The following is a 13,038-nucleotide window of genomic DNA, read 5'->3' as shown; positions in this document are numbered from 1 at the left end:
CTCCAATACTTTGGGCTGCACTAGTCATTACATTTTTCCTCTTTATTTTACATATTAGATTTTACCACTTCTTTTTTTTAATTTTATTTTTATTTATTTATTTTTTGCCAGAGAGAATTCCTTGTTCTGTCTTTCTCAAACCTGTGACAGAGCAGGAAATAGTGGACATTGTTATAAAATATAAGAATAAAACATCTACAGACTGTAATGACATTGATATGTCATTAGTCAAAAGTTGATTGAGGCCATCTCTAACCCATTAACATACATCTGTAATCTGTCATTTCAGACTGGTAAATTTCCAAATAAAATGAATATAGCGAAGGTAAGACCAACATTCAAAACTTTGGACAAGCATTCCTTTACGAATTATAGACCGATATCTTTATTACCTCAATTTTCAAAAATACTTGAAAAACTTTTTAAAAATAGATGAGACTCATTCCTGGAAAAACACAACATCCTTGCTGAAAATCAGTATAGGTTTAGGTCAAACAGGTCAACAACTCTGGCAATAATTGAAGCAATAGAATCAATAACAAATGCTATAGAGCATAAGAAATATGCCGCTGGAGTATTTATAGATCTGAAGAAGGCATTTGATACAATTAATCATGACATATTATTTAATAAACTCCAACGATATGGCATTAGAGAGGAATACTGCTTAAATGGGTAAAAAGTTATTTTGGGGGGAGGCAGCAGTTTGTCAAATTGGGTGATAATTCCTCATCATGTTTGGATGTTGTGTGTGGTGTCCCCCAGGAGTCAGTATTAGGCCCCAAATTCTTTCTTTTGTAAACAAATTATATGTGCAAGGTTTCCAAGCTATTGCAGTTTGTGTAATTTGCCAAAGACACGAATATTTTTCACTCAAAGGATAACATATTACAAATGCAGGAGGAAATATTAAATAACAGAAATGAACAAATTAAAAATATGTTTTAGTAATAATAAACTATCATTAAATTTAGAGAAGACAAAAATAATATTATTTGGGAACTGTAAAAAGGTTGCATGACTCCATTATAGCAATCAGATCTAAGCTTGCCGTTCTATGATCACGCCAACCTTTTCAATCATGTGGCGTCTTTAAAGCAGCTTAAAAAATTGTGTATTTGACGTAGAGCGCTGCCATCAACATGATTCGAAAGCGCAGATTTTAACCTCTCTCCAAGTTCCTATTTGGCACCAAATTGACCAAAGAAAACTGGAGATATGATTCTTTTAATGTAACAATAGGAAATATGTGTTTCCACTAGAGGGCACTCATGCTCTTTGGAGGAATGATGCTTCATTTCTGGAGATTTTTTTTTCTCTCTCGCCAGAATTCAAAGTTTTTTTTTCTGGTGGTATTTGACTTAATGGTACTTTACCCACCTCTGTTAGTGAGTTTTACATATCCCTTTCAATTTTGAGGGTCAGGGTTTAGATCGCAGCCTTTATGTCGTTGGCAGTTACATTTTCATGAATGTCAGGTCCATTGGTGACTAATAAATGGCTTAAAATGTGAATGTTTTCATGTTTTTGTTGTCTTCTTTACTGCATGTGCCCTATGACAGCTGGGGACCAATAGAGGATGTACTGCACTTTTTAGCCAAAGGGATTTGGGATAAACTCATCCTCACCCATGACCAGAGTGAGAACAGGCGCTGTTTGGAAAAAATGGGTAGAAGCTGTTACCATATTACTTAAGCGAGGATGACAAATTATGGATTTAAGTTCTACACATTCAAATAATGTGCATGACTCATTGTTAATTGCCTCTACTGAAATAATTGAAAATGTCTTAGCTTCTTCAAACACTCAGGTGAACATGACACACTCGCTGGTTTCAAGGGCACTGTGTATATTGAATGTTTTTAATCTGTCTCTGTAATGTCAGTAAAAAGTGTTCATTGTCACACCCCCAGTTGATTAACAAGACCATAATCTGTCACCTGAAACTCACCTTTGTTGGTGTCATAATCTTGAATAAACTCCTCATGTGGCACTATCGAGTAAAGTGTTTGCTTTCACACTCATCAATTTACTCGACCAAAAAGCAAATGTTTATGAATGTGGTGCATTATGGGGTGAGCTTTGTATAATGTCCATTATTGTGAGGATGTACTGTATTTTTTCACAGTCCACCTTTAAAACGCCACACAACACACTTTGATTCTCACCATTTCAACTTTGAAACGTTCCAAAAGTTTACGTGATGTAGGCTCTCTTTTTTGACGATAAAGTCCCAACATTTCCATGGTAAAAACATTGAAATGTTCTAATTTCAAAATGTATCTCATCCCACATTTTTTCCTTAATTTACATAATTTACAGATCAAAGAATTCAGGAAATCAAGGCACACAAACATATACAGTTTTTGTCAAAAAAAACGTTTGGCCACCAAAGTTTAACAAACATTTATTTCTAATTTAGGTTCACATACATTTCTAATGGGAAAAAAACATGGCACGATATCCACAGAAAGTGAACTAAAAAAGCCCCAGATTTCACAGGAAGTGGCATAGAAATGCCCTGAAATCAACAGGAAATGATCCAAGTGCACAGGAAGTGACCCCGGAAGGCCTGGAAATATGCAGGAAGTAACCCGTGATTACTATAGAATTAAAACGGAGGTGACCCAAAATTACCGTATTGGCCCGAATATAAGACGGCCCTGATTATAAGATGACCCCCTCTTTTTCAAGACTCAAGTTTGAAAAAAGACTTTTTGAACACCAAATTAATTTTTATACGGAAAATAGTTACAGTACATCCGAAACAAATGATTATAACAATATATTTGAGAGAAAAAGCATGTTATTTTGCCTCATTCAAATCTTAATATCTGAACATTAAAATATGTAAACTAAAGTGCAAACACATTCATAAATGAATGGCTTCTGGTTTTTGAAATGTAAATAAACCAGTCTATTGTGATTAAACAACAAAACTGCAATAACTGCATTAACCATCAAAATGAAGTCTAACTGTAACTGTAGTCTTGAAACAAATCTGAATAAGGAAAAACATTGCAATAAAATAATGCAAACTGATCAAACTTAGAGTAGATGAGATCTGTCATGACAGAACATTGCTTCAATGATGTGTGGCGCCATCTAGCGTCATGTATGGCTATAATGTCTAGACGGCGAATATAAGACGGCCCCCTCTTTTTCAGTGTTATTTCAATGCAAAAAACACCGTCTTATATTGGGGCCAATACGGTAACTAATTTCCCACCATTAATAACAATAGACATTCAATTTATTGAAACTGTTGAGTGTTGGTGGGCACTGTAAAATATGATAAGTTGACTTTTCTTAAAAATAAATGCAAACTTGCTGCGTTAATGTCATTTATGTTACTTTCATTAATTACATGTAATTTAATTACAGCATTTTCCACACTATAAGGCGCATAGGAGTATAAGGCGTACCTTCAATGAATGGCCTATTTTAAAACTGTTTTCATATATATTGGACGCATCCCATTATAAGGCGCAGTAGTAGTAATAGTGGTTGGGTTTGTGTTATGCATCCACTAGATAGATCTACGCTAAAGGCGACGTCATGCCATGATTAACCAATATTCATCTGTATATTGGATTATAAAGGCAAGGCAAGGCAAGGCAAGGCAAATTTATTTATTTACACAATTCAACACAAGGCAATTCAAAGTGCTTTACATCACATGAAGATCATAAAAATCACATTCTAATCAATACAACGTAAAAACCCAGACAAAAGATCGCATTTAATCACAAATAGAATAAAAATAAATAAATAAAAATGAAAAAAATATATAACAAAAACTACTACTACTAATAATAATTGAAATCAGCAATGGAGATAAGCACAAGAGGAATAGAAAGCAGGTAGATTGAAATATATAGCCAGTTATGGATACAGTGCTGCTCAAAAGTTTGTGAACCCCCTCAACATTTTGGAATTTTCTATTATTTCAACCTGATTTCCTAATCAATCAATTCAGTATTTTTTGTTGTTGTTTTTTTTAACAGTTGTGTTGTCGAGACTAAATTAAAAAGAGTTTTCATCAACTGATGTAGGTGCAAAATTGAACTGTTTGGTCACAACCAAAACCGCCATGTCTGGCGAAAAGTCAACACTGCATACCACCAAAAGAACCTTCTCCCAACAGTGAAGCATGCAGGTGGGAATGTCAAGATCTGGGCTTGCTTTTCATCCTCAGGACCTGGACAACTCCACATAGTCCAGGGAATCATGAATTCTGAGGAATATTGTCAAATCCTAGAACATAACCTGACGCCATCTGTTTTGAAGTTAAAGCTTGGCAGAAGGTGGATCATGCAACATGATAATGATCCAAAGCATTCCAGCAATACAACCAAGGAATGGCTGAAAAAGAAGAAGATTCGTGTTCTGGACTGGCCCAGTCAAAGTCCTGACCTAAATCCCATTGAAATGCTGTGGCGGGACCTGAAGCGAGCAGTTCATGCCAGACGCCCATCAAACCTCTCTCAACTGACTGCGTTCTGCAAGGAAGAATGGGCAAAAATCCCCCAAAGTAGATGTGAGAGGCTGATTAGTCACTACAGAAACCGTTTGGTTGAGGTAATCTCTGCAAAAGGAGGCGCAATATCCTATTAACTGAAGGGGTTCACATACTTTTGCACACATGATATCTGAGTTTTTCTTAAATCAACCACTTTTGTTAAATAAAGAATGACAATATAACTATTTCTTTTGTTTCAGTCCATTATTTGGAATGTCAGTATTGTGGATTTGGGTATAACTTAACATTTAATAAGGTTATTTTAGTTTTTTTTACAAAAAATCTGACCATCGCTGTGGGGTTCACAAACTTTCGAGCAGCACTGTATGCAGTGCTAAGCAAAAGCGTTTTTAGCCCTGATTTAAAAGAGCTAACAGTTTAAAGCGCACTATCGGCTTTTGGAAAAATTGAAGGCTTTTAGTTGCGCCTAAAATATGGTAATTATTTCAAGTTTTAAGGATTCATATTAACCTTAATAACTGGATTATAGTACATTGTTTATTTTGAAATTGCAGTACTCACATTAACTTGAATGAATTAGATTACAGTAATTTATTTATTGTGAGTTTCCAATACTCAAACGATACCTTAGTTAGCTTTAATGCTGCTCATACATCATATGCAGGTGAACTTCATTTTTCTCTACCTGAAATAATACTACAATGTAAACAGCATATGCTAATTAATTAATAACACATTTTCTAACAGTAATGACCCTAGCCCCAAATAAATGGAGAACATTCAATGGATTAATTCAAGGGAATTATACTATTTTAAAATGCTAAACTATTATAAAATGCTCAACAACAACAACAACAACAAAGCATTTAAGATAAGAGACATTGGCTCTTGACTCGCTGCTGAATGTTTTGTTAATGATTGGTGTGAAATGAACAATCAGTAGTATAACCTTATTTAGTACTAACAGAGGTCTCTTCCACACCTTCACATTGATTTGGTAAGTAAATATTGTGGCGAGCGACGTGGAGAAGAATGACAGAGAGTAGCTTTTGTTTTAAACAATATCTGTTCTTGTGCCCCATACACTGCACGACCCCAAGAAACAGCACACCTTTTTGAACAGAACTCACACGACATACTGTAACAACAGCAGTCAATGCTGTCAGTCATGAATGCCACAACTACCTATCAACCATTGCGGCGGAACAGATACAGTGCCTTGCAAAAGTATTCGGCCCCCTTGAACCTTGCAACCTTTCGCCACATTTCAGGCTTCAAACATAAAGATATAAAATTTTAATTTTTTGTCAGGAATCAACAACAAGTGGGACACAATCGTGAAGTGGAACAAAATTTATTGGATAATTTAAACTTTTTTAACAAATAAAAAACTGAAAAGTGGGGCGTGCAATATTATTCGGCCCCCTTGCGTTAATACTTTGTAGCGCCACCTTTTGCTCCAATTACAGCTGCAAGTCGCTTGGAGTATGTTTCTATCAGTTTTGCACATCGAGAGACTGACATTCTTGCCCATTCTTCCTTGCAAAACAGCTCGAGCTCAGTGAGGTTGGATGGAGAGTGTTTGTGAACAGCAGTCTTCAGCTCTTTCCACAGATTCTCGATTGGATTCAGGTCTGGACTTTGACTTGGCCATTCTAACACCTGGATACGTTTATTTTTTGAACCATTCCATTGTAGATTTGGCTTTATGTTTTGGATCATTGTCCTGTTGGAAGATAAATCTCCGTCCCAGTCTCAGGTCTTGTGCAGATACCAACAGGTTTTCTTCCAGAATGTTCCTGTATTTGGCTGCATCCATCTTCCCGTCAATTTTAACCATCTTCCTTGTACCTGCTGAAGAAAAGCAGGCCCAAACCATGATGCTGCCACCACCATGTTTGACAGTGGGGATGGTGTGTTCAGGGTGATGAGCTGTGTTGCTTTTACGCCAAACATATCGTTTTGCATTGTGGCCAAAAAGTTCAATTTTGGTTTCATCTGACCAGAGCACCTTCTTCCACATGTTTGGTGTGTCTCCCAGGTGGCTTGTGGCAAACTTTAAACGAGACTTTTTATGGATATCTTTGAGAAATGGCTTTCTTCTTGCCACTCTTCCATAAAGGCCAGATTTGTGCAGTGTACGACTGATTGTTGTCCTATGGACAGACTCTCCCACCTCAGCTGTAGATCTCTGGAGTTCATCCAGAGTGATCATGGGCCTCTTGGCTGCATCTCTGATCAGTTTTCTCCTTGTTTGAGAAGAAAGTTTGGAAGGAAGGCCGGGTCTTGGTAGATTTGCAGTGGTCTGATGCTCCTTCCATTTCAATATGATGGCTTGCACAGTGCTCCTTGAGATGTTTAAAGCTTGGGAAATCTTTTTGTATCCAAATCCGGCTTTAAACTTCTCAACAACAGTAACTCGGACCTGCCTGGTGTGTTCCTTGGTTTTCATAATGCTCTCTGCACTTTAAACAGAACCCTGAGACTATCACAGAGCAGGTGCATTTATACGGAGACTTGATTACACACAGGTGGATTCTATTTATCGTCATCGGTCATTTAGGACAACATTGGATCATTCAGAGATCCTCACTGAACTTCTGGAGTGAGTTTGCTGCACTGAAAGTAAAGGGGCCGAATAATATTGCACGCCCCACTTTTCAGTTTTTTATTTGTTAAAAAAGTTTAAATTATCCAATAAATGTTGTTCCACTTCACGACTGTGTCCCACTTGTTGTTGATTCTTGACAAAAAAATTAAATTTCATATCTTTATGTTTGAAGCCTGAAATGTGGCGAAAGGTTGCAAGATTCAAGGGGGCCGAATACTTTTGCAAGGCACTGTAAATAACAGTCGGTACAATATTTTACTCTTTCATATATTAAAGAGTAAAATATTTACTTACCAAATCGATGTGAAGTAAGTAAAGTAAGTGAAGGAGCTGAAGAGAGCTCTGGTTGAAGGCGCACCATTCACTGTGGATGTGTGAGGGAATATTTTAGTGTCAGAAAAGCGCAAAATAGACAAGGCAAATATGCACTCGTCTGATTCTAATTTTAACTGATACTAATTTGACATGACTGAGATACATCAAGTAAGGCATGTTTTCCAGCCCCAATTTACTACTTATTAAACATTTGTGTTCACAAGAGGTTGATAAAATTGAGTTTGGGTCACCTATCATATTTAATTAAGTTGTATATCAGCATTTACATTGTGAATGCTCATCTTACAGTGCCACTGACGGCACTGGTCGTCCAATCCATTTTGAATTGGAAAGCGTATCAGTCATAATGGATTAAACGTCTATCACCTTCAATGCTCGCCAATTAATTAACAAGGAAGTGACTCGAAAATGCCCCGAATTTAACAAGTGACAGAAAAATCTACCCAAAAAAACCCATGGGAGAGAGAGCATAGTATCCGAACGCAATTTCTCTAGATGTTGCACCATGTAGTTTGGAACATATTGTTCATCCTGAAGATAATCTCTTTATGATGTATGACCGAGCTGATCAAAAATGATTACACAATACCTGGGCACATGAACAATTGTACACGTGACACTCTAGGCACAGCACAAATCTTTTAGTGAGATGGCACTGACACAGAGAGGACCCTTACTAACATTTGACATGATTCCTTTCATTTACATTTTTTAAAAAACTCCACAGATTCCTGATTTCCTGGACATCATAAGAACTTTTGTCAATTTTGTGCTGGATTTCACACTTTTGTCAATTTTGTGCTGGATTTCACAGACTTCCATTTGGCTCACGTTGTATTGGGATTGGGACTATCTTCGTCTTTGGAGCTCAAGTGGAATAAGACCCCCCCAAAACATTGTCATGCTTGACCAAGGACTGGTTAACAAGGATTTCCCTGGCATTACCACTACAACCTGAAGCTTTAGTGTCTTTGGTCACCGTTGGAGCATGAATAGTAACAAGTCGTTCCTGCAGGCTCGCTGTGAAGAGCCCATCATGACTTCGGACTGGGGTCTCCTGCTGCTGCTGGCTCTGCTGCTGCTGGCCTTGGTCTACGCTTTCCTCTATCTGCCCGCCGTTGCCCAGCGTGCCCTTTTGGAACAGGCCATCCGCAGCAACAACACCACCATACTCACACAACTTGAGAAAGAGGACTGGTTCTCTGAAGAGTAGGATTTCAAGTCCTATGTTTTCTGTCAAGTATGGTAATATGATGCAGATTGTTGTATGGCATTGAGCAATATTAATTCAAGGATCATATTGTCAGGCAGGTCTATCCGTGACTGCCCTTTTCATTAAGTACCCTCAACTAGTGGTGTTATTCATTTGGAACGTATGGGCTTTGACAGCAGGAAAACTTCAGTATTGAAGTAAATAAGTAAAAAATATAATACAGTGGTTGTTTTCATCACCCTTTATTAAAAGATACAGCATACAAGATTTGACACCAATAATGAACATTTCAGTGATCGATACACAATTCAGTTGACCCCACAGTTCAGCCTGCCCTGCTTTAAAGAGTAATTTAAACACTGCACCATCTGTAGTCAACCTTCAACCTCTGGATAAGCCACAGTGTTTTTTTTGGAATCACTCACATTTTTACAGTTAAGTTGTATAAAAACAAAGAGATACACTCTTATTAAACCATGCAACACCCAACAAGCCAACGTTTACAATTATTCATAGATTACGACACGTTGAATGAATTCCTCGTTCCTGTCTAACGCATGAATCAGTTTTCTCTACTGGGGATGAATACATCACACCTGAATGTATGTCTCCTATATACAGTACATATCTCAAAATCGTCTCCATACTCACCAAAATTTGGGTACACTAGCAGAATCAAATGAGATCTTGTAGCCTTGTGTTATAATGTCATGTAGTTGTAGGATTGTAAACCACAACCACAAGATCAGAAATATTGTATTGTTAAATTACTACCTCTATGTGAAATGAACTGTAGACCGAGTTTATTTTAAGATGGATTTTGGATACTAGCACCAAAAAAATGTTTTTTTTGATGACGCCAGTGTACATTTACAGCAAACACTGCAGTCCCATCTTGTGTACTTACTATACATTGTCTATCTTACTTTAACGTGTGTAATTAGTATCAAATCCTAAAACATGCATTTCTTTCTACAATATACAAAGTCCAACTGTTGTGTTTAAAACCTTTCAAAGGTCCAAAAAGCTTCACAAAGACCTGAAAGAACTGCTGCTTTACAAGCAAAACACGTTTCAAAACGTGTACAATGTGAGGTCAGCGCATCCTGAAGATGATCATTAGCGTTGCACCGATACTATTGGTATCGGTACCGATACGGCATTAAAATGACGTCATCGGTACAGGGGAGTATTCAGAAATAACGCGCCGATGGGATGCTGGGCGATATATACTCTTTGAGGATTAGTTTCCAACCCACCCAAGATGGCTGCCAGCTACGCAAACCGCTGTTTAAAAAAACAACCAAAATAAGAGCCCTTATTGTTCAATCATCATTTGAATTTGAGTTTATCACTAGTAGACTCCAAATCAATTTGAAGTGGGAGGGTGGGAGGGACCCGTTCCAATTCAAATGGTTTGGACGTCTAGCGCCATCAATGGCAGCTAATGAGTTAGCAACGATTTTAAAGTCAAGTGAGTATGCAGTAATTTAGTATTGAAAGATATTAGAAAACGTGGTATCAGTACAATATAGGCATGAGCCGATACCACACTGCTGTGTATCGAGATATGTATTGGTAATGGTATCGATGCAACACTAATCATTATTTAGTGGTTCTTGTAATATGTAATGTGCTAGTTCCCCTTTAGCTTCAACTCTATATGACGTCTAATTACTGCAATTAATTATAAAACTACTTGATATTTCAACATGATGTTGAGACAATTTATTGTGCGTGTCTCTTCATTTTTTGTTTCTTCAGTTTTGGATGCTCTTCAATGTTTATGTTGTATTTTGTGCTGCACTCCAGCCCGCCCAACCTGCATATCACGATTTGTAAAGACATAATGTGCCACTGGAAATAAGCACAGCAATAGCATCTATTCATTTTTCACTTTCTCTTTTTGCTTGCAGTTTCATAACATCCACTGTTGCTATGTGATATACGGCAGGTTGAGGAAAATGGCTTCTCAAAGCCTCATGATATGGATATTTCACAATGGTCTTAATGCAAAGGGAGACAACAGGGGCTACTGTTCTCTAAACGGCCCTTTGTGTTTCAAGAAAGTCGCGCACATTGACGCCAGTAAGCGAATATGAAGAGTATTATGTCTTCAAAAGATGCTGTATACGCAATGATAAGAAGGAGAGTGGCGGATTGAAAGTATGAAGATGAGAAGAGCCTCTACTCGTCCTTCTTGATCTCAAGGTTCCATTCCCAGGCTGAATAGATGTTCATGTCGTCGTCAGTAAAGTGGGACTCCATCTGATAGAGGCCGCGTGACAACAATCCTTGAGGTGTCTCATCAGTGGGGAACACAAACTCATGTTCATTCTCACGAGGACAGAAACTGCCCATCATGTAGGAGACTTTGATCACTGAAAGCACATGAAAAGTGGACAATTAGAAAATAGGCTTTATGTGACAAATTCTATGTACTGCCGTTTATACCTGTTTACCATTTATGCACACTACGATGACTTGGGTGCGAGTAGATTACCTACATGTTACCACTAAGGCAGAAATGCTCATAAAATTGTATTAGTTCTTGATGCTAAAATAAGACAAATTAAGATTTAAAAATCTTTCACTTGTGTTTTTGCTTTCAAGTAGATGCTAAATAAAGTTGAAAATGTTGATTAACCCATTCACTGACATTACCAGTTATAGACAGAGGTGGGTAGCGTAGCCAAAATTTTTACTCAAGTAAGAGTAGCATTACTTCAAAATAATATTGCGAAAGTAAAAGTTAAAGTTGTTATCCAAAAAAATTATTCAAGTACAAGTAAAAAGTATTTGGTGAAAAGAATACTCAAGTAATGAGTAACATTGTGACTAACGGCTTACGATGTTTAAAAAAAAATTAAATGTTTAAACAATGGTATTTTTTTACTGCACAAAGTTATCTATATGAACTGTTGTTATTATACTGTACTGTACTATTACATAACCACATTAAGCCAAGAAATTAAAAAAAATTGAATTCCAGCGAGAGAAAAAAAAAAAAAACTCTACAGAACTGGAGCATTATCGATATGTAGAATAAAGAGGAAAAATGTAAGGACAATTGTAGCCTAAAGTAGCTGAATAGGAGTAACGTTTGTTCTCCACAAATGTACTCAAATGTATTGCTTAGTAAAACTACTTAGAAGTTCTTAATTCTCAAAAAGTTACTCACGTAAATGTAATGGTATACTACCACCTCTCGTTATAGATCCATTTCAACTGGGATGACTAGCATTGAGTGATCTTGTTTTACTGCAATTCACGGAGTTAGACATCCAATCCATTTTGAATGGGAAGGCTGGTTGGTACCAACCCAGCCACCCAGTCAAACTGAATTGGATGTCTATTACCGTCAATGGAAGTCAGTGAGTTATTATAAAATATTTAACCCCGTATTTTCCACACTGTAAAGCGCATCAGAGTATAAGGCGCACGTTCAATGAATGGCTAATTTTAAAACTGTTTTCATATATAGGGTGCACCGCATTATAAGACACAGTAGTAGTAGTAGTAGTAGTAGTGGTTGGGGTTGGGTTATGCATCCAATAAGTGAAGCTGCGCTAAAGGGAATGTCATGACATGATTAACCAATGTTGATCCATATATAGGACGCATCGAATTATAAAGAGCACCATCTGCTTTTGAGGAAATTGAAGGCTTTTAGGTGCATGTTATAGTGCGGAAAGTACGGTAATAATGAAGCTACTTTAATCTTGAAAGTCACTATTTTGCGACAATAGATGCACACTTTTTGTCAATATACTGTATTCTGTTCAGCCAAAACAACAATCAAACAGTTTTCTTGTAAATTTAGCCACTTAAAGGAAACCTAGGGTTCAAAGTCAAAATGAGTACTGAAGGAACCTACTTTTTACTCCTTTTCTGAAGCCCACATGATGGTACTTCAAACCAGCGACGATTTCTTTGTTCACCTGCACACACACATCATACATAGGGATTACTTTTACTTCACTTTGAAGAAATTCAAATGAACAAGAAATAGTCTTATCATCAAAATGATCAAAACTGCTTTGGTGTTTATTACGCAATGGATAAAAACCTTACTTCCTCGTCCCGTTGAGCACTCGCAGATCAAACATTTGCAGGGCTTTTTTTTATAGTTCTCAAATTTATGTTTTGTTTTAAAGAAGTGTAGATAGCCAGAGCAAATGCCCTCACAGTCCAGAGGTTCCCCACCCGATGAAATAGCTTTTTTTTTTTTTTTTTGGGGGGGGGGGGGGGGGGGGGTGTAAATGAGTGCCAAAACTAAACCATTCAACTCATATCCAGAACATAGTAGGCTTTACATTGCTATGGTCGCTTCTTATGCTTAAACAACAAAGACAAACAACAAACGCTAAATCGTGACTCCAGCAGATCATCTGT

At 37.2% G+C, this 13,038-nt stretch overlaps 1 protein-coding gene across 3 annotated transcripts in view; it reads right to left on the bottom strand.

Annotated features, from left to right (window-relative positions):
- Positions 1 to 8,874: 8,874 nt before the first annotated feature.
- arhgdig (Rho GDP dissociation inhibitor (GDI) gamma) overlaps positions 8,875 to 13,038 on the bottom strand; it is a 57,664-nt gene continuing 53,500 nt past the window's right edge. For all 3 annotated transcript variants that reach the window (XM_057861400.1, XM_057861399.1, XM_057861401.1), the window contains exons 5-6: positions 12,521 to 12,584; positions 8,875 to 11,024 (exon numbers count right to left, since the gene is read on the bottom strand). In XM_057861400.1, the coding sequence (XP_057717383.1) occupies positions 10,831 to 11,024; positions 12,521 to 12,584 (258 nt within the window). In that variant the 3' untranslated portion in view covers positions 8,875 to 10,830. The remainder of the gene's footprint in view (positions 11,025 to 12,520; positions 12,585 to 13,038) is intronic.

This window comes from Corythoichthys intestinalis, chromosome 16 (genome assembly GCF_030265065.1).
Source record: "Corythoichthys intestinalis isolate RoL2023-P3 chromosome 16, ASM3026506v1, whole genome shotgun sequence".
Classification (NCBI taxonomy): domain Eukaryota; kingdom Metazoa; phylum Chordata; class Actinopteri; order Syngnathiformes; family Syngnathidae; genus Corythoichthys; species Corythoichthys intestinalis.
Note: the sequence above shows the minus strand (reverse complement) of the source record. Positions and strands in the feature narration are given on the sequence as shown.